This window comes from Myotis daubentonii, chromosome 1, assembly GCF_963259705.1.
Source record: "Myotis daubentonii chromosome 1, mMyoDau2.1, whole genome shotgun sequence".
NCBI lineage: Eukaryota > Metazoa > Chordata > Mammalia > Chiroptera > Vespertilionidae > Myotis > Myotis daubentonii.
The window spans coordinates 20,090,673-20,115,755 of NC_081840.1; the positions used below are offsets into that span (position 1 = coordinate 20,090,673).

The 25,083-nt window shown below is 54.0% G+C and overlaps 1 protein-coding gene across 3 annotated transcripts in view; it reads right to left on the reverse strand.

The window, feature by feature from the left end:
* Positions 1 to 25,083, reverse strand: part of TMEM63C (transmembrane protein 63C) — a 66,013-nt gene that overhangs the window by 6,181 nt on the left and 34,749 nt on the right. For all 3 annotated transcript variants that reach the window (XM_059689420.1, XM_059689411.1, XM_059689428.1), the window contains 17 exons: positions 21,544 to 21,581; positions 18,038 to 18,180; positions 16,589 to 16,637; positions 13,846 to 13,954; positions 12,474 to 12,547; positions 11,782 to 11,862; positions 11,544 to 11,667; positions 10,722 to 10,855; positions 9,253 to 9,375; positions 8,654 to 8,807; positions 6,948 to 7,054; positions 5,925 to 6,011; positions 5,333 to 5,398; positions 3,110 to 3,272; positions 2,806 to 2,911; positions 2,224 to 2,391; positions 439 to 548 (listed from right to left, as the gene is read on the reverse strand). In XM_059689420.1, coding sequence (XP_059545403.1) covers positions 439 to 548; positions 2,224 to 2,391; positions 2,806 to 2,911; positions 3,110 to 3,272; positions 5,333 to 5,398; positions 5,925 to 6,011; positions 6,948 to 7,054; positions 8,654 to 8,807; positions 9,253 to 9,375; positions 10,722 to 10,855; positions 11,544 to 11,667; positions 11,782 to 11,862; positions 12,474 to 12,547; positions 13,846 to 13,954; positions 16,589 to 16,637; positions 18,038 to 18,180; positions 21,544 to 21,581 — 1,836 coding nt within the window. The remainder of the gene's footprint in view (positions 1 to 438; positions 549 to 2,223; positions 2,392 to 2,805; positions 2,912 to 3,109; positions 3,273 to 5,332; positions 5,399 to 5,924; positions 6,012 to 6,947; positions 7,055 to 8,653; positions 8,808 to 9,252; positions 9,376 to 10,721; positions 10,856 to 11,543; positions 11,668 to 11,781; positions 11,863 to 12,473; positions 12,548 to 13,845; positions 13,955 to 16,588; positions 16,638 to 18,037; positions 18,181 to 21,543; positions 21,582 to 25,083) is intronic.

Below are 25,083 nucleotides of genomic sequence, written 5' to 3' on the forward strand. Positions count from 1 at the left end.
ACCCTCAAGGCCAAGATGGCGGAACTCCTAAAAGTGACGACTACGCCGTGCCCAGGCCACTGTCCTTCACTGCCCCTGCCCTTCTGCGTTACTCCATCCTCTTTTAGCTCGCCAGCCCCTGGGGTGGTGCTCCCGGCTCAGTGCTGAGCAGCTCGCACTGTAGCAGGCATGGGCCAGAGGCCTGCTGTTGGGAGGAGGTGTCAGAGGGGAGAAGGGGAGAGGACAACTGTCTTCTAAGTATCCCACCCTGTGAGGGGAGCAGTGCCAGGGACACACACACACACACACACTGAGTTTGTGCACCCCATAATCAGAGAGAAAGGCAAGAGCCTTTCATCTATGTGGTGCTGTGGGTGCCCAGGTCAGGAGGGTGTCCTAGGGCTCTGTCCCCCAGGGGCTGGGGAGAACCAGTGAAGGAAAGGCAGGCTGGCAACTCACCTCATAGTCTTCTGCCCTCGGAAGCCTCCCTATAAGAGTGCCCAGGAAGGCGATTACCACGGAAACGATAAGGGAGGTGAGGGAGAAGATGGTGATGCTGTGGAATGAACCTGCCAAGGAGAAGGGGTTGGTGCTTGAGGAACGGAGCTGTGCCCATTAAACATGCCCCTCTCCGCCCGTCAGTCACCTCCTCTCTCACAGTCCCTGGGAAGTACCTTGGAGTTACTCGCTTGTGCCTCTGCCCCCACTTACAGTCTGTGACCCACACCTTTCCTGTGAGCCCTTTCCAAGTGCGCACGCACAGTGATCTGTGCGAAGGGCTCTGAAAAGCAACCCAGAACTCAAAAGTCACTTCTGTTGCCCTGGCTGGTGTGGCTCAGTTGGTTGGGGCATCGTCTCATGCACCAAAAGGCTGCAGGTTTGAGCCCCAGTAGGAGCACCTGCGGGAGGCACCTGATCCATGTTTCTCACATTGACGTTTCTTTCTCTCTCCCCTTCTCCCTCCCTCTCTCTATTTAAAATCAATTTAAAAAAGGGAACTATTTATATATATAAAAAAACAAAAGTAAAATAAGTAAAAGTCATCTATGTTTCGCTTGGTGCTGTTTGGTAACTTTTTTAGGGTAGCAGTGAGTAACCAGGTACATATTAAAGATCAGTCTTTACGTCACTGCTGCATAGGGCTTATCCCTATGTGTTTATAATAGCAAAAAACGGTAAACAACACGGATCTCCAACAACGGAGAACTGACTAAAAACTGCTGGTTTAATGCAGCCAGTAAGAGGCATGAGCTCAAATAGTATTTTAATAACACAGGAGGTTGCTCAGAACATAATGTTCAGTGAAGAAACTTGGGATACAGGACTGAATGTTATAAAGAGAATTTCAAAATTTCAAAAAGCAGCAATAAATCTATAAACTCCCTCCCACTTGGCCCTTCCTGCTCGCCCCCCCCCCCCAAAATAAACCAAACACATGTGCACAGAATGAGGCCTGGGAGCAGCTGCCCTCAGGCTCCAGAGGATTCAAATGATGACCTTTCTGATTTTGATCATAAACATGCAGTCCTTCCTACTTAGAAAAGGGCATTATAAAAGCGAAATCTGCGAGGTGGCAGGAGAAGGCGAGGGGGATATGAAACCGGGGGTGCCTGAGAGCTGCGTGTTTACAGGTGCCATGGAGGCGGGGATTCTCCCTTCTCCGTGCCACTGAGACGGTGAAGGGCAAGTGTCCCCGAGGGAAGGCCCGTGTCTGGGGAGGCAGAAAACAGTATGGGGCCCGAGGAGGAAGGCGGAGAGGAGGTCAGCGTGACCCTTGTGCCTCAGAGCGGATTTCCAGTCTCTGGCCCGTGGGAACAGGGACAGCAGCTGCGTGGAGCCAAGGGGAGGCAAAAGCTGGCTGCCGGGGGGCAGACTCGGAATCCTCCTCCGGGTTTTGGGCAACTCATCAGACCAGCCATCCTATAGGCTCCCAGAGGGAATGTCATGGGAACTGAGCCCGAGAGCTAATATCTTATTTTCTGCCAGCCCTGAGCGAGAAGGAAGGAATAAGACGTTTCTTCCCTGAGGGTGGTGAACCAAAATGCAAAGGGTTTGGGTGGCGGAGGTCCAGGTCCTCGCCTTATCTTAAAGGCTCTGCTAGAAGCCCCGAGGCCTCGAGAAGCCCCTGGGCTTGGCTGTGCTCCATGAGCAGCGCCTGCTCCCCTCGCCTTTCCTGTTCTAGCAGAGCCGTGGGGAGGAGAGGGGGGCAGGCAGACGGAGTAGCTGGGCAGGCCTGGTACCGACCTAATCGAAGGATGGAGAAGAAGAGCATCCAGAACAGACCCAGCAGCGGCGCGAAGATGGCCTGGTTGACGCCGGCCATGTGGATCTGCTCGTTGAGCTTGGTGGGCACGTAGGAGTAGTACATGTTATAGCGGTCCGTGATGTGCTTCATGCACAGGTACAGCAGCCCTGGGGCCGGAAAACAGAGCCACACTCAGTGGCTGTCCCCCCCCCCCCGCCCACATCGGGGCTCATGCTATCCCAAGGCCCACACACAACTGAGAAGTCAGAGCAGCAAGGGCCAAGGACAGGCTGTGGCAGCCCCGTGGTGCCAACCCCTGGAACCAGCATCTTCCCGTGAGCCCCAGAACCTATTCTGCCAACTCGGTGAAGAGTCATTCACTCACGCATTCACTTAACAAACGTCCTATGTCAATAGCCGTGCCACCTCCACCTCCTGACCCGGCCCTGGCCCTGACACCCCTGCCCAGCTGACAGGCCATCCCATCCTGTTTCCTCCTGTTCCCAAGCGTGGCCTGATGTGGTGGGGCTCGACTCCTCCTCTTTCCAGACTGAGGGCGTGCAGCCCTGGGTGTGACTCACCGAAAGGGACAATGATGGGGCAGGTGATGCTGTACGCCACCACCACACTGAAGACGTTTAACATCCACGCGTACTCACGCCCGTACTGGAACTCCATGGCCTGGTCCTGGGCAGGAAGCAGGAGTCACCGAAGGTGGCCCGGCTGCTCCTGGGGCTCCTTATCAGTCTGGGAGCCTGCCTCCCAAGCCCAAGAAGCACCCCTCCCACCACGCCCCTCACACTCGGGGCTTCCAGGAGGCCCCCTTCCTGACGCCCTCCCAAGGGCCACTCTGAGGGCTGTGCTTAGGGGAGAGCCGGCCCTCACCTTCCTGATGTGGACTCTCGCTGGCTCCGACTGGGAGAAGAAGAGGCGGGTGGTGTACAGGAAGAGGGACCCCGGGCGCAACAGCTCCATGCCCGTGCCAAGTAGAGCTGATGTAATCACGTAGTTGATGAAGAAGGCGCCGTTGTCCGGCAGGAACACACACCTGGGCATGGCGGGGGTGGGAGACAGCAGCAGAGCCAGGGGCGAGAGAAGGGCAGAGGTGTGAGAGGGAGGAGGAGAGGGAGCGAAGCAAGGAACCAAAGGGGTGGGGATTACATATTTGAAAACCGGGACTCTCAACGTTTGTAACCCTAAACATAAAAAAAACAAAATCGAAATTGGCTGGACGTCCAACATGACCTGCCTGTTGCCTTGTCAAGCTGGGAGAACAAGTTTCTTACACATGTGTTCCCAGCCCTGTTTACGTTAGCAAGGGCCCCTTGGAGCAGGGATGGGGATGGTGTCCATAAAATGTGGATATGTTGGGAGATACATGTGCTGGCTTTATCTGAAGCAGGCTGTTTGTCCTGGACCCACACACCCTGGAGAGTCCACAAGTAGAATCTGAGGGGGAGGTGGGAGTTTCTGTGGCTTTACGTGGGGAAAAAATAGCCCTAGCCGGTTTGGCTTGGTGGATAGAGTGTCGGCCTGTGGACTGAAGGGTCACAGGTTCAATTCCGATCAAAGGCACATACCTAGGTTGCTGGCTCGATCCCCAGTAGGGGGCATGCTGGAGGCAACCGATTAATGATTCTCTCTCGTCATTGATGTTTCTATCTCTCTCTCCCTCTCCCTCTCCCTTCCTCTCTGAAATCAATAAAAATACATTAAATGGAGAAAAATTACATCTTTATTTCCACTAACTTCTAACTGCAATTCAGCATTTCCTCCCATTAAGAATGTGAGCAAAGAACCACCGCCATGTCAGCCATGGCTGTGGGTCTGTCAGCCACTGAAATCACCTTGTTTTATATGACGCTGCAGTCATTGCTGACATCTTACAGTATCATCTGTGCTGATCCCCACTTCAAAATGATGCGCGTTATCCGGCATGTCACTAGACCCCGCCCGATTGAAAATTTCCTCTCTGCCGATGTGTATTTGAGATAACTAGCCAACTTCTACTAGGAGTCATTCAGCCACCTAATGGCCAAGCTGCCTGGTCTCACACTGGTGTCCTCATCTACACAGTTCTGTCACCTTCCTTGAAGAGAGAAGTCAGTGAGCCCTGGACATATTTCAGAACTCCTTCTAAAGCTGTCCTTCCATGGCATCAGAGTTGTCATGAACTCCCAGTGCTTTTCTTTCTCATATATAAACCGTGTTCAAGATGTAAAATAGCCAAAGACGAACTCATTCATCTTGGGAAAACACGTACAACTTATTGCAATTAGGGTTTGCAGAAAGTACAGAAACCTTTGAGAATTCTGGTGCTTGCTCTACAGAGCAAGCTATGGTAGCGTGGGTGTCATTAGCAACATTACGTCTTTGAAAATTGGGCTTTTCAACATTGGCAATCTTAAACATAAAACATAAAATTGAAATTGGCTGGAGGTCCAACACGACCTGCCTGTTGCCTTGTCAGAGATCTCCCCCAACCCCATTTAATATTCTTCTTCCAGCGGAGTCACATCAGCATTCACACTGATGCCTCTAAGACAATAAAGCGTAACATTAGCTTGCCTACATTTCAGACGCATTGTCCTGCCATTAAATGTGTTACAAAGATCGTGTTACAAGTTTGATTTTTAAATTACTTGATAACTAGACTTCAGTGCAGTTGCTATTCTTTGTAACCCAGGTATGTTGTGTATTTAAAGACATCTACTTGGAGTATATGTAAAACTGGCCAAACCTGAATAAGCTCTGTGAGTTGCTTCAATGTCAATTTCCTGGGTATGATATTGTGCTAGAGTCATGCAAGATATTACCATTGCGAGACCCTGGATGAAGGGAACACAGGGCACTTTGGGGGGGGGGGACAATTTCCTATGAATCTACAATTATTTCAAAAAAATCAGAGAAGGGGCCATGGCTTTACCAGATTGCCCCGGGAGCCCACAGCACAGGAAAGGTTAAGAGGCTGCCTAATGAGGTGCCTGTGTGCATTCGCCTCTTCCTGTGTGAACAAGTAAAGGGTGCACACATCCACATCCTCGTGCGAACCCACAGAGCCCCAGTGCACGCTGGGAGTGCACCTGCAACATGCACTCGAGTACTCACTGGAACCTGATGGAGGCCTCCTCCAGGTAGTAGATGTCAAAGAGCCAGCGGAAAAAGACATCCAAACTAGAAGCAAGAACAAGGCAGGCCCTTTAGTTAATGAATTTATGAACTAAGGCCTTAGGTTCAATTCTTCTTGGACTGACTTCCCTTTCCCAAGTCCCAAAGAGTCTTGAACCCTAATGTTCTAGCTGCCTCTCTTCCTTCCTGATGTTGGGCCATCCTGCCCCTAGCCCTTGGCCTTTCAGCTCAAGGCCACCTCCTTTAGCAAAATTTCTCCCACAGCCATTTCTCCCATAGTGCTCTCTACTGAATTTCTACTGCGTGGTTCCCAGTTTGGCTTTCAGTTAGCTGGTAGGCATGACTTGTCACTCCAGCTCGATGGTAAGCTCTGTGAGGGCAGCGTTCGTGGCTGACACCTTAGAGTTAGCATGATATCTGGGACATGCTAGGCTCATGACAGGCCCCCTGGACTGCCAATCGGGGAATGGATTTGCAGCAACTACAGGTAGACCTACAGTATCCGAAAGAGGAGGTTCCAACGCTAGGCTGAGCCTGACTGAGAAAGGAGAAATAATTAAAGGTGAGATACCTGGTCAGTCCCATAGAGGGCAGAATGATCACCATGAACACAAGAAAGATGTAGCACTTATGCACGATGACCAGGTTCTGATTTGATCTGGAAGGGAACAGAGATTCATCAGTGAGTGAGATGTGATAGGAACCAAACGCTTAAAACTACAGAATGAATTGACAGAGAGAGAGACCGCTACCTGGCCTAGAAAATGGATTTACTAGCGCATACCAATGCCTTCTCCATGGAGGACTGTGAGGCGTGCTGTGCCTGGCAGCAGCAGGAAAGCATCGCATGATCAACTAGTGCTATCGACCCTGGGCACAGGAAGGGGAGGCATCTGTGCCACATAGTTAAAGGGACATTACCAATGATATTCAAAATACCTTTGGCGTTTCAATGATCAACACAAGCCCTGCTCTTGGCCACAGGAGACACCAGGAAGGATTTGTTAGGACAAACCTCCTGGCTTGCTGCTGGTAAGATGGTAGGAATGTTGGTGCAGGAAATAACTTTTGAGACCCATGTAGCCCTCAGACCAGAGCAGGTCCACCTGCCCAGGATATAATAAATACTTTCCATCCAATTAGCCACCATAGAACTACTAGGGCTCACCCATGGGAAATGGTTCCTGATTGCTTAAAATGTGGGCCCTGTATGGGCTAGATGGGTCCACAGTCAGTTTGAATTCACGGGCTCCTCTGCGCTGGCCGTAGCAGCCTTCTGGACATTCTCCAAACCAGTCCTGCTCTCTCCTCTCTGCCCACAGCTCCACCCCCTCAGTGCACAGCTGGAAGCTCTCGCCCAAGGACACCTGGTTTTGGCCCCACATCTCTTATACAGTGGCCCTGTCTCAGCATCCCTGAGGCCAGAGACCCAGAGACGATGCAGCCCTCCCCTTACCCTTTTGGGATGGCTTTGGGTATCCAATTCCATTCCTTAGGCCAGATGGGAGGACAGAGCACCAGGCTAGTGGGTAGTGGGGGGAGGACAGGGGAAGGGCTGGGAAGAACAGGTCTTGGAGAGGAGGCCCCAGCTCACCTGGTCCAGTGGGCTTCCAGGAAGACAGAGAAGAAGACGATCAGAGGCAATATCACTGTAAAGGCCCAGAGCATCAGGGAGGGGAAGAACTGGGTTATGATCGGGCTCTGCAGGGGCGGGGCAGGAGAGGGAGAGAGACATCAGTGCAAGAAGGCCCCTTCTCCTTCCAGGCCTCCTCTGCCTTCTTCCGCACACCTGGCCTCTTCTCCAGCTTGGTCCCAGCGCAGGCCTGGTTTCCCTGAGGTGCACAGTGGGCCTGGCCCTTCTCACTTGCCTTCCTGGCCAGGGGCCGGCTTGGCTGGTGGCACACAGAGGCTCCCATCCTAAGGTCAAGTGGCATCCAAAGGGCATAGACCTTCTATGCTAAGGTCGCTGGAGGGACAGCCTGGACCAGAACCAGCTGCTGTCACTCATGTCTCATACCTCGGGGAGATGATACTGTGCTTAATGTGATGCTGTGTGAGAAGTGGCAAAAAGGGGGAGGATGTGAATAAAGAATCCCCAGGGAGGCCAGCCTGCGTGGCTCAGTGGATGAACCAGGAGGTCACAGTTCAATTCCAGGTCAAGGCACATGCCCGGGTTGCGGGCTCGATTCCTGGTGTGGGGTGTGCAGGAGGCAGCAGATCGGTGATTCTCATCATTGATGGTTCTCTCTCGCTCCCTCTCCATTCCTCTCTGAGATCAATAATATATATAACGAATCCCCAGGGAAAGCTGTGGAGCTCCTGCCTGGAGCCTATCGTGAAGATGACAAAGGAAGGCCCAAGTAAGCAAGAGAGAGAGAGAGAGAGAGAGAGAGAGAGAGAGAGAGAGAGAGAGAGAGTGAGGATAATCTGAAAAGAGGCCTTCTAGGCCCGTGACAACAGCCTGAGGCTATAGAATTTGGAATGGGCCAGTTTGGTTCCTGGACCCCCTGTCAGTATGGAGCATCTTCTGACTCAGGAATGGCTCCTGTGGGCCCAGCACTCCCATCTTGGAAGTGAGGGACTCAACACAGATCTGGGGTGTTCCTTCTACCAGAAGGCTGTGCTGGAGCTTACCGCACTCTTCCCACCCTCAACCCTATCCCTCACACACGGGCCCCGCTCTAGAACGTGGGGGACCAGAGCTGCCGCACCTGCCATGCCTTCGGCTGCCCCTCTGCACCGCTAGGCCTGGGTGGTGGATCTAAAAAAGGTCTCTGAGCCCACGATTGACTAGACCAGCGGTTCTCAACCTGTGGGTCGCGACCCCTTTGGGGGTCGAATGACCCTTTTACAGGGGTCGCCTAAGACCATCGGAAAACACATATATAACTACATATTGTTTTTGTGATTAATCACTATGCTTTAATTAGTTCAATTTGTAATAATGAAATTGGGGGTCACCACAACATGAGGAACTGTATTAAAGGGTCGCGGCATTAGGAAGGCTGAGAACCACTGGACTAGACCATCCTTTTCCTCCAAACTCACCCCAGAACCTCTCTGCAGCTCCCCCACTCTCCCTTTGCTTCTCAGTCCCAGTCCCTAAGATGGGCAGCAACGAGTATTCGTCCCCTTTAGAACAAAGGAAACTCCATCCACCATTTACCCTGATGCCACCTCCACCAAAGTGTTGGTGCATGGGCTCTGGATCCATGTCGCCGTGGGCCCCCCATTCCATCCTCCTCTAAGTTCTTCCTTCACCTCCCTGGCGCCCCAGGCTGGCCTGAGCAGAGGAGGTACCTGTAGCTTCTCGAGGGGGCGAGTGACGTTATACATGTCGATGGTGTTGATGATGATGGCGGGAGTGGTGAGGAAGAAGAAGAGGAAGAAGAGGAGGGTGTTGATTACGATGAAGCGGGTCCACCATTTGAAGCGGCGGACAGACAGGTGTTTCCTGGGAGGGATGGATGAAGGAGATGCACTTAGGACCCCAGGTCCCAGCCCTTCGACAGAGCCCACACGTCATTTCCTGCATGCCAGCTGTGGGCCAGGCTGCCCTGGTCTCATTCAGCCCCTTGGACCTAGACCTGCATGCCGCTGGCTCTGGACCTTTCCCTCAATCACACCCTTCGTAAAAGCTCTCAATATATCACACAGGTGAGCCAAAAAAATAGATGAGTTCTCTCTGCAGGAAAAACCTTTCCCCCAGGAGTTGGTGCCGTCCTCACCTGTGGTGGGGTGGGCTTGGGGGTGGCAGAGGCTGGGGTCCTCAGGAGAGGATATGGCCCAGCCCAGAGGGGGCCGTAAATGGGCAACAAAGTGGGCCCGATTCATCTTCCGTCCTGTTGCCCGTTGCCTTCTTCAGTCTCAAAGGGGAGGGGGCGGAAGAGGGGGCTTACCAAATAATGTCTTTGGGGTGCGGGGCAAAGGCAACCCTCCAGCGGTGGGATTTGATGATGGTGGTCACCGAGGACTGCTGGGGGCGCACCCCACACTGGACGAACCTGTAGTCCCTCAGGATGCTGCCGAGATGGGGGAAGGAGACAGAAGTCTAGGGGTGAAGATGACGGGCTTGGGGGGTCTCATGCCAGGGTTCCCCAGGTGGGGGCTCATACACTTCCTGGGGCCTCTTGAAGCCTTGGATATGTCTCCCAGGCCCTTAGAGGTGGGCAGATCCTGAGGTCTAGTCGCTGGAGGAAAGGGGTGTTAGAGGGAGGGACCGCCCAGGAAGGGGGGAGACCACATGGCTCTCAGTTAATGTCTTGGCCCCTTGACAGCAGAGATAACACCAAGACATGTTCTTTCTCAGAGCTTGACAGGGAGGTACTAATTTCACCCTCATCCAAATAGCAATATCTGCCAATCACGGAGTTCTTCCTGTGCGTCCAGCACTGTGCTTGTTGGTGATTAACATAATCCCAATGGCACAGATTACTAAACTGAGGTGCCTGAAGACACACACATACAGGACCCCATCTCGGCCTTCTCCTCCACACTTCCGCCGTAATTAACCACGTCTCAGAACATAAGAAGCACAGTCTTATGTAGACGCAGTGTTTCATAGGACACACACACTAATTAGAACATATATCCTTTCTTAAGCCTCTGGGAGCTGGACAGGGAAGATCTAAGTAAGCAAATTTGACAGACAAGAAATCTGAGATTTGCAGAGTTGCACACAATTATTCGTGACTAATTGCTAGGCTATCCCACTGCTCCTTTGTAGGGCTGGGTGGGCGAGGACAGTGTTGTCCATGATTAGGCTCCTCAGGGAGAGGTGGGCCCCCACGACCCTCAAGAGGCTGATTCTGGGGCTCTCGCCTATTTGATCCAGTCCTAAGGATCTAAGGATCCGTCCAGAACATTCTAGAGTGGACATAATCCACTCCTTATTAAGGTGGGGCTGCCAGAGGCTGGGGTCCGGGAGAGAGGAGGCTGAAGGCCAGGAACGGGGAGGCCTGCAGCAGGAGAGGAGAAATGCAAGCTGGTCTTCTCTACCCTGACCGTCACTTGTGGTGAGGAGCGGATGATGAGTGATGAGGGAGAAAATGGGTATCGTTCTTGTCCCAGAAGAGGAACCAAGAGTTCAAAGGCTACTCTGACCACCCCTGTGACTGCGGCAAGGACATAGGGGAGTGAGGCGCTCAGGACCTGGTGTAACCAGAGACAAGCTGAGCTGGCCCCTGGGGGAAAGGGTGTGGCCCTGCTCTGGGCAGGAGATGGCGCCGCCTGTGAGGATATGCAGGGGCTGGGGAGGGCAGGATATTGCACACTGGAGAGAGGCTCTCTCATCCTCCCCTTGGCTGAAATTCAGGGAAGGAAGTAGCTTCAGAGAAGCAGAGGCCCACTCCTGGGACGGGACACTCACCGCGTCGCCATCCTGGTGTCCTGGAAGGTGACAAAGATCAGGTCCAGACGCTTCAGCGGAACGCGGCTGAGCTCGGCGTTGAATTCATCCGTCAGCTGCTCCTCCAGCTCACTGTAATATTGCTCTGCGTCTACCTGGGAGAGAGGGGCCCTCAGAGCTGGGGGCAGAGCTCCGGGAAGGCCTCGCCTGGACACAGGGCCGTGGGCCCGAGGCCTCTGTTCATTCCCAGCTCCCAGGGAAGCCTGGCTCAGGACCCAGGTGGGCTCAAAGCACCCAACTCTAGAACAGGAAGAGGCTTCAACTCTAAAACTGGCTCCCTGCTTCTAGGTCTGGGGAAAGTGAGGCACAGCTGGGGGTTAGGGGTGCTTTTGGATTTAAGGTGGACTCCAGAGGAGTGAAAGAGTATGTTTGCAGCGTTTTCAGGAAAGGGGGTTGATTCTTTCTCTGACTAGAGCTCAGTGCTGCCCTGAGGCAAGTGTTCGAGTCTTGAGGCCGCCTTCCAGCCACAATGGGTGGGTGATAAGACGAAGCCCACTGCCTTCAAGTGTTCCTGTCCTATCTCTTCGAAAGCCCGAGGCCTGGCAGGCTACTGCAGCCCAGTGTTTTCTCTCTGGTCCTCCCATCCAAGACTAGAAGTGGGACAAAGCAAGCCTCCCTGGTCCCTCCTCTACATTCTCCACGGAGGCAGGAGGGGTGGGGAGGAAGGCAGGGCCTGGGGTCTGAGGGTGCAGGCTGGGCCACTTCCTGAGCCCTGGACAGAGCCTGGAGACCCAGGGCCCCAGCCCTTCCTCTGTTGTGTCCCCGGATACCTGTGCCACTTACCTCTTTGAAGCAGGTCCAACATTTGCAAAAGCACAAGCGGGAACAGGGGTGGATCCTGATCATCACTCTCCCATGCCTCTTGGCCTTGGCCGTGTAGTAGAGCCGGCCCCGCATCGCATGGCGCCTGTCAGCCGGCAGGCAATGGGGAGCGGGAGGGTCTTGCAGTCAGGAGTCAGCGGAGCCACACCCTCCCATTTTACCCCCATCCCAGAGGCAGACGGCCCCCCTGCAGCCTCACCTTTGATCGTCCAAGTCAATGAGGGTCCTGACGTTATAGCAGAAGTGGACTCTGGTCACTACGCACCCTGGATAGGCCTCGCTGCAGCCACAAACATGGATGCTGAGCCAGCTGTGGAGCTGAGGATGTGCCACCCCACCCTGGGCCCAGAGCTACAGCCCACAGAGCTGGGGGCTCAGCTGCCTATGGTTCCTGGGTCTTGGATGGAGAATCCAGCTCTTGCTCTTAAAGCCAAACTTTGGGGTTGATCCCTGTAATCTGAGATTTGCCACATCCTTCCCAGATGACCCAGAACAGGGCCCAGGGGCAGAGCCAGAATGGCTGCTCATGGAGAGAGCGAGAGAGAGCTCCTGGGGCTGGACACTTGGGTGACAACAGATGCCCCAAGATGACTGATCCTAGGGGACTGTGGCCCAGGAACACCCTGGGCTCGTAGCTGGAGTGACGAGGGAAAGGGAAACTAGCTCCCCCACGATACCCATGCTGTGCAGGGAACCCCTGACTTTAGAAGGCCTGCTGTGGCTCTAGGACTCCCCCATTCTGAAAGGCTGATCTTTAGCCCAGTCCAGGGTGAGCTGCCACCTGGGGTGTCTCTCACCTCACCCTCCTGTGCTGACTCACTACCCACAGAAGAATCCAGGCAGGGTTACTGGGAGGAGGCCATCCATGCTTAGTCCATCCAACCCACTTACTGAAAATGCTTTATGATGATATCAGGGTCTTGGATGCTTCTGGGGACATAGGTGATCATCAGCGTCCTTGTGACCTAGGTGGGGAGGGTACATGGAGAAGGAAGACTGCTTACTCCGGACCTGGATGTCTGGGGCTTTGGGGGGCCCTGCAGCATCTAGAGCAGGCCTGCTACTTGCCAGGCCTGGAAGGCAGAAGCCTTTGGGGTGCTCTTTCAGGGGTTTGTGGATTGGGGTTCTGGGGTGAGGTCAAGTCAATCAGCTCATCAGGATGGATGGCCTCGAAGGAGCGGATTCCACTCCATTGAACCTTTGAAAGGCTGAGGGCAGGAGCCAGGGATGTTCCTCTGAGCTGGTTCCCTTCCCCACCAGAGCCGCACCACTCGCACGCCCCTCCCCTTGCGGTGCCTGCCCACAGCCCCTGGGCGCTCCCCTCACACCCCAAAGACGCCCAAGCACTTCAAACACGGGGCCTCTTTCCTGACCTTGGCAGCTTGCCCAGCCCACGTGCAGAGCAAGGAGTGAAGAAGAGTTAAAGCCCCAAACACAGCCCTCAGCCAGCGATGGAGAGGGAGTAGGTGGGAAAGTGCACCCGACTCTCCCCACTAGCTTCAGCAACTCTAGGGCACACACACTACTCCGATTCTCAGCGTTTCCCATGGGATTAGAGGCCAATTCTCAGCGTTTCTCATGGGACTAGGGGCTGGCTCCCACAGTGGTGAATTGCCCCTTCCAGCCCCTTTATCAGAGGTCTTTCCTCCTAGTCCCACTGCCCTCCTCCCCTCCCCCCAGGGTCCAGTGGTCTTTCCTGGGAATCACCTCCCAAATAAACCAATGCTACTCAAATCCTTGTTTCGGGGTCTGCATGGGAGATGGGGTAGGGGTAACCCAAACCAAGACAGTGGGGAGGCACAGGAGCAAGACATGGGGTTGCTGAATTTAGGAAGACTCTGGAAGGCCAAGGAGGTTGGGCATGGTTGCAGTGGGCCAGGCTAGTGAAAATATTTACAGTACCCAGTGGTTCAGCAGGGGACACTGGCCACTTAGGATGCAGGACCCTGCTGGGCTAGGGGTTTCTTAACTTTTGAGTTTTCAGATGGTGAGGAGATCCAGGGGTCTCTAGAGAGGGGACAGGGCAGCAAGGGTGCAGGGGTAGGAGGCACCAGGGAGCAGCTATTTACCAACCAGTTTGGAAGTGAGTCAGTGGTTTCACGACTGGGATGGCTGTGCAGTTCAGAGGGCTAAGGAGAGACTTCTCCCCACAGGGGTGCAGAATGTGCCCCACTGAGAAGCCTCTGAGGCTGGGAGTGGGGAGGTCCAGCTGGGGAGGGGCTCCAGCTGGGAGGGGGCAGTTCTGGCAGCTCCTTTCACTTACCTTGGAGTTCCTCCTGGGCACAAACCCTAAGCAGTGATGAGCCATGAAGAGGAGGTTGGTGATGAAGTACAAGAAGGCAAAGGAGGTGTGCAGCCACAGGATCTTATTACTGCCAGGGGCAAGACACAGGCGGTGAGACCCCTCTCCACCCACAGTTACCCCAGGACCCCCTCTCCCACCCACACAGTCCCCCCAGAACCCCCTCTCCCACCCACACAGTCTCCCCAGGACCCTCTCTCCCACCCACACAGTCCCCCCAGGACCCCCTCTCCCACCCACAGCCTCCCCAGGACCCCCTCTCCCACCCACACAGTCTCCCCAGGACCCCCTCTCCCACCCACAGTCTCCCCAGGACCCCCTCTCCCACCCACAGCCTCCCCAGGACCCCCTCTCCCACCCACACAGTCTCCCCAGGACCCCCTCTCCCACCCACACAGTCCCCCCAGAACCCCCTCTCCCACCCACACAGTCTCCCCAGGACCCTCTCTCCCACCCACACAGTCCCCCCAGGACCCCCTCTCCCACCCACAGTCTCCCAGGACCCCCTCTCCCACCCACAGTCTCCCCAGGACCCCCTCTCCCACCCACAGCCTCCCCAGGACCCCCTCTCCCACCCACACAGTCTCCCCAGGACCCCCTCTCCCACCCACACAGTCTCCCCAGGACCCCCTCTCCCACCCACACAGTCTCCCCAGGACCCCCTCTCCCACCCACAGCCTCCCCAGGACCCCCTCTCCCACCCACACAGTCTCCCCAGGACCCTCTCTCCCACCCACACAGTCTCCCCAGGACCCCCTCTCCCACCCACACAGCCTCCCCAGGACCCCCTCTCCCACCCACACAGTCTCCCAGGACCCCCTCTCCCACCCACACAGAATCCCCAGGACTCCCTCTCCCACCCACACAGTCTCCCCAGGACCCCCTCTCCCACCCACACAGTCTCCCAGGACCCCCTCTCCCACCCACACAGTCTCCCAGGACCCCCTCTCCCACCCACACAGAATCCCCAGGACTCCCTCTCCCACCCACACAGTCTCCCCAGGACCCCCTCTCCCACCCACACAGTGCCCCCAGGACCCCTTCTCCCACCCACAGCCTCCCCAGGACCCCCTCTCCCACCCACACAGAATCCCCAGGATGCCCCTCTGTTGCTTCCAGACACTCGGGTTCCTTGGAAGGGATGGCGATGGCGAGATGGGGGTGTCCCGCCCGCTAATGAAGCTAACATTCATTGAGTGCTTACTATATGCCAGACCCACAGTCTCCCCTCAGGGTGGGACTAGATGCTTTATATACATTTCTCACTAGACTCTCACACCAGGTGACTATCTTCATGTCACCCCGAGGGTCAGGGTGGTAGGTGATCTGTCTGAGGTCCCTCCTAGCCATAGCAGCAGCCCTTGGACTCTTCACCACTATGTCGTGCTGCCAGCGGCTGTGGCTCAGATCCCCACAGCTAACCGACCTCTGGGATGAGGGAATCTGGGGTCATACTCAGGCCTGGAGGAAGGAGGGCCCGCGGATTCATGACACCTCCCCTGGGGCCGGAAGAGTGGGGGCACCCAGGCATCTGGCCAGGATGACTGTTCAGAAATAGGGCCCACCTTATTTGGAGTGGTTGGAGAAAAAGGCTGCCTTGCTTCAAAATACCTCCTCACCACTTGTCCTGGTGCCTGACATTCACCTAACATTCCTCATCTAGTGTCGACCCTCAGGTTCCTCAGAGGGGGCAAGGTTATGTGGTCTCTAAGGAACACTCCGGCTCTCTGCCAATATGGATTTATGGATGTTGAAGACTCTACTGCCTTATATAGAATTGCCAGGAAGGTATAGGTTCCTCACAAGAGTGATGGCCCGGGGAGAAGCTGGTAAGCTCTGCTCTGGGGTTGGCGGCACCCCAGGAGGAGATGGCTGAAAGGGAGGTGAAAGAAGACCATGACCCCATTCTGCTGATTGGGGAGTTTGGTGCATTGCAGGGGTGTGGAGGCAGAGGCAGAGGGGTGGGGGAGGGGAGGCAGGGCAAGAGTGTATGAACCCCCACTCACACCTGCTGGAACTGCTGCTTCTGCTTTCTCAGGAAGTTGGCCCCACCTGGCCAAGGCACCTAGGGCATCTATTTTCTCAGCATGACCAGCAGGGCTCCACTGGGCTCAGTACAAATTGATTTGACCACCCTTTGGTTTGGCTGAGGTTAAAACCCATGGTTCCTGGACCATGAGGGCTGGAGAGGGCTTAGAGATCATGTCCAACAGTCCTTCGCCCACCACAAACTAGGGATGAAGCTCAGAGGGGTGGGTGCACTGTCCCAGACCCAGGGCACCTAGTGGCAGAGGTGGGGCCTGAACCCAGGTTCCTCCATCCCTCCACTGTGGGAATCAGGTCTATGCTTCACTCGACTACCTGGCCCTATTTTGTGGGCAGGGAAGCAATACCTTAATTATTGGCTATTATGGGGTCTTTGCCTGTTGGGAACTGACTAAGCAAATAGGGACATCTTTCCAAGTCTTCAGGAATGGCTGGTTTGGGTAGTTCCGCCCTTTATAGGGAACACTGGGGCACCATGAGTTCTGCCCCACCAAGAGAATATAACTACTGGCATCTCACGGAGGGCCTGGGTTCCCAAGGAAATCAGGCCTTTCTTATCAGCAAAATGGTGCCCACGCTATGTACCTCACGTTGAACCTTCTCTCCCCACCAACACTCCCAGCCCGTAGAATGGGAGGTAAGAGGATCAGGTACCTACTCTGTGGAGACATTGACAATGGTGGTCCGACCAAAGTGACTATGCCAGTCTGCAAGAGAAGAAAGTTGCTGATCTCAAGCCCGGCTCCTCGATTGCCATGGGGAGCCAGTATTCAAGGCTCTCGAATGAGTGCCCAGGGATGCCGGCCTGCGACCTGCTCTTCCTTCTAGCTCCCCAGAGCTTCTCCCCAGCTCCCAACAGAAACGGCAGAGACCTCTTCTTTCCCCTGGGCCTGCTGCTGGGGGCTCCTTGGCCATCAGGCAAGACCGAGTCTTGGTGTGGCGTCCCCAGAGCACGACCGACACATAACTGACACCCGTTACTGCTTGTTGAGGGAACCAGGCCATGAGTGGAATAATGAAATTAGCAGCACTGTTACCACTGGCAACCATGCAAGGACCCGAAACTCCAGAAAATGTGATGCTCTCTCTTTCGGACAGAGAAAAATCCTTCTGGCTAAGTGTGTTTGTCCGTGTAGACATCTCCAGGTTTTGTGAGATCCTGTGTTATACTGACACTGCCAACGCACTAGCTTAGGATGAGACTCTGGAAAGACAGGATCAGAAGTTTGCTCTGGTGGTGGTATTTTAAGGCATGGAGACTGTGCTATGTTGAGTTCACGGAGGTCTACCTCTGGCCTGAGGAAAAATAAGTAGAAACCTGAGCAATTAGGGTAAAGCTGGCCATCACCGGGGCATTGAAGGTGCTATTCTAGACCACCTTGCTGTCCAGCCTTCCTACAGCTCTGTCCATCTTCCTGTTTCTAAATGAAACACTGGCTGTTATTCACCGAGCACCTACTACATCAGGCATTGTGCCAGGCACTCAACACGCATCATCTCCCAATCCTCATGACAGTCCAGGAAACGGAGCCCTGGGGAAATGGACTTACCAAATATAAGATTAAATAATTTGCTAGATTGGGCAAAGGTATTTTCTGGGAAGTAGATGTGGGTCAAAGTTGGGGAATCAAGGTTTTTCTGTCTTTGAAGCCCAAGCCTTCACCCACGATGCTATTTTGTCAAAAGGATTTACTCTGTTTTATAACAAGTGTGGGGAGACACCTTATGAGACAAATTCTGCACTTATGATCTGTCCATCAGAGTGGATACAGGAAGAACTCAGGTTCAGGGACTTTACATCATAAAAGGGCCTCCAGGAACACCTGGCCAGGTGAGGTATGGGGTGGCATCATTCAGTTCTAGACTGAATTATTCCTGGGTGTCTGCTAGGTGCCAGGCTCTGGGTTAAACTTGTGACAAAGGAGGTATCATTTCCAGTCTCCAGGTGAGAAGACTGAAGGATAGGCTGCTAGGTCACATAACTAACTCTGAGAAGTGGAATTAAAATGTAGATTTCTAGACTCCCAGGACCTAAGTTCTGTCCTGCCTACCAGGCTGCCTCTCAGGTCTAGTGGCCCAGGCCCAGGGCCTGCTGAGCGCTGCCTACCCAGCACATTCCCGCTGTAGTTGATGGGCAGAATAATGCCCAAGGAGGGGATGCAGAGGATGAGCACGTAGATGATGAGATGATACTGGAACGTGATGTAAATGCGGGCATCATCTCCACATTTGCTGATCAGATCTCTGTTCCTGGAAGAGACATAGACAAGGACACTCCTCAGGAGCCAATGTGGCCACAGCTTAAGTCAGGGGTGGGGAGAGGGAGGGAGAGGAAAGGGAGAGAAGATTACCACCTTAACCTGAAGTTTGAATTTTTTTGAAATATCACCCTTCTTTTTAAGGCCTCTGTTATGCCTGAAACGTATTTCACTGAATTTCACAGGCATAGCAAAGTTAGAGGCTCTGCCACACTTAATACAGAACACTCTTGAAATCAGGCATTCATTTGGTCTTTTTCTTGCGTCTTCAAGCATTTTAAGTGCTTGCTAAGGTGCAGGCAACTGACAAACCACTAGATGCATCCTACTTTTAACAAGTTATTTATTTTAATTCTTTACATTAAAAAGGAGCACTTAAAATCACAACGAGATATCACTTCATACTGCCAGATTGGCCAAAGTTAGAAACTGAATATACCCCTATCCTATGACCTAGCAATTCCATTCCTAGGTTTATATCCAACAGAAATGCATGCACCTGTGCATCAAAAGGCATGTATAAGGATTCCATAGATGCATATTTGTAATAGTCCCAAACTGGAAACAACCTAAATGTCTATTAAAGGTGGAATGGACTAGAATTGTGAGATATACAGTGTCCAAAAAGATGTATACATACTTTAAGAGCTGACAGCTGTTAAATGAAATGTATTTTAATAAATACTGCCTTTATAATTATTCAAAGCGTTTGCATACATTTTTAGGGATACCCTATATATGCATCTATGTGAGCAGCTGCTCACCTCACCTTTGAACTTTCCCAGCTGCCATTCACCAACCCCCCACCCCCACACTCCTATCTATAAACAGACACCATCCTGAGTTTCCTGCTCAGAAATAGGGATTAGCTTGCTACTGCCTCTAGATCTCCATCACACTGAGATTCTCAGTATGGTAGCCAAGATCCCAGCTGGCCCTTCCAGCCCAAACTGTGAGCTCCTCTCTTGCCATGTACCCTTGCTTCTAGCCACACCAGAAGAATCACCACTCGGGACATTCCCTGCCCATCTCTGCCCCAAACCTTTGCTCACACAAGTCTTTATTTTGATGGGCCTTCACATCACAGTGGTGAAATTCTTCCCATCCTTCAAGGCCTAGCTCAAAACTCTGCTTCTCCTGATCCTCCTAGAATTTCTTGCTCTCCTAAATGCCCTTTGCACAGCAATTATAACCTTCTCGTTCTTAGGTATTTGTAGTAAGTCCTGTTAACCCTTTGCTTCTCCAACTAGACTGCATGGCCTTTATGCACTGGACCTCTGGCCTCCTTGTCCCTGCTCAGTAAGTGTATTAAGCTGTCTTCTAGACATTGCTCTCAAAGTCAGCAGGATGCACAGTGCACTGCCCAGCCCTCCTCCCTTCCCAGGTCATGTGTTCATGTGTTTCTGATGGAGGGGCCTTGGGGTGCAATGGGGGCAGGGGGAAGAGGATCCTCACACAGACACACCCTCCCCCCTCCGCCCATACACACTGAGTTCCCACTGACCTCCAGGTCCAGGTGTGCACACAGGAACAGCTGTACACACCGATTTGCACCAACTTAGTGACCTGCATCTTTTATTTCATACTCACATGCACATCACACAGACACCTACTACATAAGCTTTACGTTTTGCATGTATGTTCCTCCCTCCCAACACAGACACTTTCTCCCCTGCCCTGTGTATATCCACTGACATGTCAGCAAACAGCAGAGAAAATCCAGAAAGTCGGCCTCAAACTAACCTTTGCTCCCAGACCCAAGGATGTGGTCAGCATGGGCAGGCCCATTCATCCAGTTTTTCCTCCCTCTTTCCCACGCAAAAGGGCTGCCTGATTTGCCATCATTCATGAGTTTGCTAACCCAGGAGCCTAGAGCCAGCCCATACAGCCTCTGAATGTTCAGATGCGTTATCGGTTGTCTTTAAAATGCAAAAATAGTAAATGCTGGTTGGAAAGAAAAGAAAATTCCCCTGAAACTGTTGACAGGGTTTGCCTCTGCGGAGGGGTTCGTGAAGAGGGGCGTGAGAGACTGAAGGCGGACATGTATGTTTCTCTTAATGAAATGTATTTATGTGAGCTTGTGCATGCTTTAAAAATTAACAAAGCAAAACTAGAGGAGGCGCCAAGAAATAAAAGTCTCCCCTCTGCTCCCCCCCACATGTGGCTAAGCTTCCTGAACCACACACCCATTTCCACATCGCTTTCTGGGGACTCAAGGAATCATGAAAGAAGACTGGAGGCCAAGGCCCTGGGGAACTCCCCATCAGTGGGGTTGGGGCTCAACACCAGGGGCTGTTGGTCGTAAGCCTGGCTTGGATTCCCAAGGCCCGCCAGGCTGCCCTGTGCTCCCACAGTTCCTGGGCCCTTCAACCGTCTGGGGAAAGAGAGCTGCCCTGGTGTGGCTCACCCAGTTGGGGGCTTGGGACAATGTGCGGATGCTCCCAGCAAAGCCCTTGAATGGTGGGTGTGGAGGCCCACGAGAAAGAAGTCCTCTGAGCCTTTGAAAAGAAGCAAATTAGCAGGCCTCCCTTGTGTAGGTGGCCTGGGGGTGGTGGGGGGTGCGGGGACAGTGAGGTCACAGCCCAGGGCAGGCATCACCAGGCAGGAAAGAAACCTGGAGGAGGAGTTTGAAGGACAAGCAGGGCAGGATGAATGGGGATATTTAGAGAGCGCCCAGGAGCGTGCAGGGCTCTGAGGTGGAGTCAGAGCTGTGTGCATGTGTGCATGTGTGCATGCGTGCACGTGTGCATGCGTGTGGGCGCATATGTATACACACGCAGTGGGCCACAGAGCTCTGGAAAGGATTTGCTTGACTGAAGTGTTTGACTGGAATGGGAGGATCGGGACAACAGTCACTAGGGGCCTGTCTCCTCGCCAGATGGGTCTGGCGCTAAGGGGATCCCGAAGGGGCGGAGGGCGAGGGGCTGTCCCTCTGCCATCGGGCGCCGAGGTTGAGAGAGAGAGCCCACCCTTCTGCCCAGTGGGTTTCCCCCCATTTTGACAAATTTGATGAATGACGGTCACAGAAACAAAGCAAACAGCACCGGGGAGGGGTGTCCTTTTCCTGGTGTGGAGTTCATGAAAGCATTTTTATGAGCATGTGGAAGTGGCCCTTTCTTGGGGCAGAGATAAAATGGGCTGTGGGCCTCATCCAGGTCCCATGTCACCAACTGCAACCCCGGAGAGCGTCCTCTGCCTGAGCCATAATTGGGGGGGGGGGTGCGATGGGGGGGGGGGGAGTGGGGATGGGGACACAGAGATCAGGCCCAGGCCAGCATGCAGGTAGGAGGCTCCGCCCACCCTCCCCCAAGGAGGCCGCTCTGCTGTCACAAGCTCAGAAAGCTCAGGCACTTACTTCATGGTGATGGTGTTGATGAACCAGGCATAGGAGCCCTGGGGGGAAAGGAGAGGAAGTGTGAGAAAATCCAGGCCTGGGCCAGCCCCACCCAGCTCTGGGAACCCAGGCAGCCACGTCATCCCAGGCAGCAGGCAGTGTCCATGCGGCTCTCCTTCCCAGGCAAGAGAAAGAGCCTGAGTCCTGGGAGGAGGCCGATTCGGGCTGGGGCCGGTGGTGACTGCTGAGAGAGATGTCTCCCCGTGAGTGAGTTGACATTCCTGCCGCCTGGCATCCTGTTACAGGAAATGATGCTTGGGCCAGAGGGAGAGACGGGACTCTTTCTGGGGTGCACATCAGTTACTTTCCATCTGCCTCTCAATGCTTCCTTCTGGGAAATGGCCCTCCCCCATGCAGGTAGCCCAGTGCCCAGGCTGTCCATCAAGTAGGCAGCTGCCAACATGGTCAGGTGACCATCAGGAGAATGACCCAACTAGGGCCAGTCAGGATTCTCCTAAGGGGATTGATATGGGTGTTGGGAGAGAGGGTTCCAGCACTTTGGTAAATGCCACGCAGCCTGGAGTGGCTTGGCGCCCTCTTCCATGCCACATGCAGGATCTTGTCTGAGAAAAGGCCGGTTCAGAAGAGAGAGGACCAGAGAGGGGATCCTGGTGACAACACTAGACTTGCTGGATCCAGCTGTACCTGAAGCAGCTGCTTCTCTTGGACCTCCCCACCTCAAGCCACACATTAGCCTTTGGTGTAACACTAGTGTGAGTTGGGTTTCTTCTCTTGCACCTGAGGGTCCCGTTCGTATGCCTGTCTCTGGGGCTCTGGCTCTCTGGAGTGTCTGGGTGGTGGAGAAAGGAAGCCTGGGCCCCGGGGGCAGGGCTGGGAGGGCCTAGAGCTGGAGCCCGCTTGGGAAGAGCGGGCACGAGGGCTGGCTGGGGCCCAGCGCTGTAAGAGTCTGGCAGCTGGGTAAGTTACCCTGGTGCATGCTTCCTTCTGCGACCCCAGGGGGTTTGACAAAACTTTGGAAAAGGTTGCAGCTTTCGACTGGCCCCGTTTGGGTCAGGAGTACATCAGTGAACCAGGCAGGCCCATTGGCTGACCGTCATTGGAGCCACACAGATTGGGAAGGGGGTGTGTCCCCATAGGAAACAATGAGGGGCAGGCAAACAAGGAATGAAGGTGTTCCTTGCTCCCTTCGGCATAAGGCCCACCTTCTAAGTCCCTGTCCCTGTGTTGAGTTGATTGACAGTGGGAATGTCCATGGGGAGAGTGCACCTGGGGGGGGGGGGCGGGGGGACCATTTCCCCAGCTATGCCCTGGGGAACTGAAGTAAGGTCAGATGCCCAGGAATGAGTCAGCACCACAATGAGGAATAGCAGGATGAGGGCAGCAGCGACTGGGAGGGTCCCCAGGGAGGGGAACAGCTAGAGGAGAGTGGGGCTGAGTCCTGTGGCCACTCCTCGCTGCTTGGAGCCTCTCCACAGCCCATCCCTGGGCAGACAGGCTGGTTTACTACAGAACAAGTAGGTTTGCTGACAGCCCCTCCTGGTTATGCACACACCTTCCCGGAACCACGTCACAGGGTACATACATAACCTGGAGTTCACACAGCACAGGGCAGAGCTGGGAAAGGAGAAGCGTGGCCTATGTACCCATGAAAATCACTTCGACACAGACGGGTGAGCACGTGTGGACCCATCTCTCTCTCTCTCTCTCTCTCTCTCTCTCTCTCTCTCTCTCTCTCTCACACACACACACACACACACACACACACACACACACACACATGCGCACACACATCCATACACACCTGCATACACATCGCAGCTCTGAGAGGCATTCATAAAACTTAACAGCTGAACACTGGGCCCGAGAACCGCCTCTCGTCTTCTCCCCACCCCATGCAGGAAATGGCCACAAGTTTCCAGGGGCCAGCTTAGCTGGCAAGACCCAGTGACAGTGGCCAGTTCACCGCACCCCTCTTGGTGGCCTCATCCTCCCCACTCTGCCATACGGGGTAATGCTGGCTGCCTTGACAGGCTCGGGCAGCTGGCAAGACGGTTTGCTTCCCACACCCCTCAGCCCGGCTCAGTCCCCTCACCCAGGCTGGGGCATTCGCCCTCCTTGTGGAACGAACTTCTACTCTCTTCAGTTTGACTGCCCCTTAGCTGCCATGATGATTTTTCTCTTAATACTTTAAAAATAAAATGATTTTTGTCACTACAAAAATTTAAAAAAATAACCAAAGTGTTGTTTCTAAAAATAAACCCGAGAGGCAGGCGTGATTGCCCTTGCTCTGCGGAGGAGGAACCTGCCTGAGGCTCCCACTCCCATCGCGAGATCCTGGCAGGTAAAGGGACCCGTTCTCTTGGAGGGATGACCAGAAGGAATATGGTTCTACTTACTCCTTGGACCCAACAGCTGGAGCTGTGTCAAGTCCTAATACCCCACAGGCTGGGCTGGTGCTGGGACAGCAGTGAGCTAGCCCAGGTCAGCACTGGCTCTCACTGGGAAGCGCCCGCACTGGGCTGCAGGGTGGGTGTATCATTACAAGCTGCATTAGGGGCGCTGAAGAAAAGGGATGCCTTCCCCGTGAGTAGATAGCAAAGGATCTGGACCCCGATGGGGTGGGGAAGTGGTGCTTGAGCTGGAGTCTAACCAGGGTGGGTGTGTTGGCTCAGAGAGAGCCAGTGGGGGAGGGGGAGAGGGAAGAGCAGGGGAGGGAGGTGGCTTTTGAGGCCCTAAAACAGGGGTGGGGAACCTTTTTCCTCCCAAGGGCCATTTGTATTTTTTTTTAACATCATTCGCGGGCCATACAAAATTATCAACTTAAAAATCAGCCTGCTACCTTTGGTCAAACACTTAATTAACTCACCCCTAATTAATGCCTTGGCAGGGCCTGACCAAATGATTCCGCAGGCCTTATACAGCCCACTGGCTGGACGTTCCCACCCCTGATCCAAAAGATGGCCAGGGGTCAGGGGTGAAGGAGTTGGAAGGAGATAGACTGACAAGTGGGCAAGAGGCCAAACCACGAGATAAAGGTGCACTAGGAATTTACACCAAGAACATTAGGAAGCCACTGAAATTTTAGCAGGGGAATGGGTGTCCCCACTCACGTGGATCACTCTGGATGGGATCTGGGGCCAGTGTGGACCTAATCAGTTACAGCCACTGCAGTCATCCAAGCAAGAGACTGACAGGGGCCTGGACAGGGATGGGGCAGGGGTGGAGGGAAACAAAGCCGAGAAGGTCAAAGCCACACAACGGGATCATGAGCTGGTCGTGCCCAGGGGCCTGGGCAAGAGCACAGGAGGCGCACCTGGTGGATGGTGGGAAGAGCCTGAGACCAGGGAACCAGGGAGGGAGATCATGGCCTGTGTGGACATATTAAATACAAGTGCCTTTACAGTATTCATGTGGATGTAGTTTTTAAACTAATTTGTTGGTTTTTAGAGAGAGAGGAATGGAGAAGGACACACAGAGAGAAACATCAAGGTGAGGACAGCATCAATTGGCTGCCTCCTGCACGCCCCCACGGGGATCCAG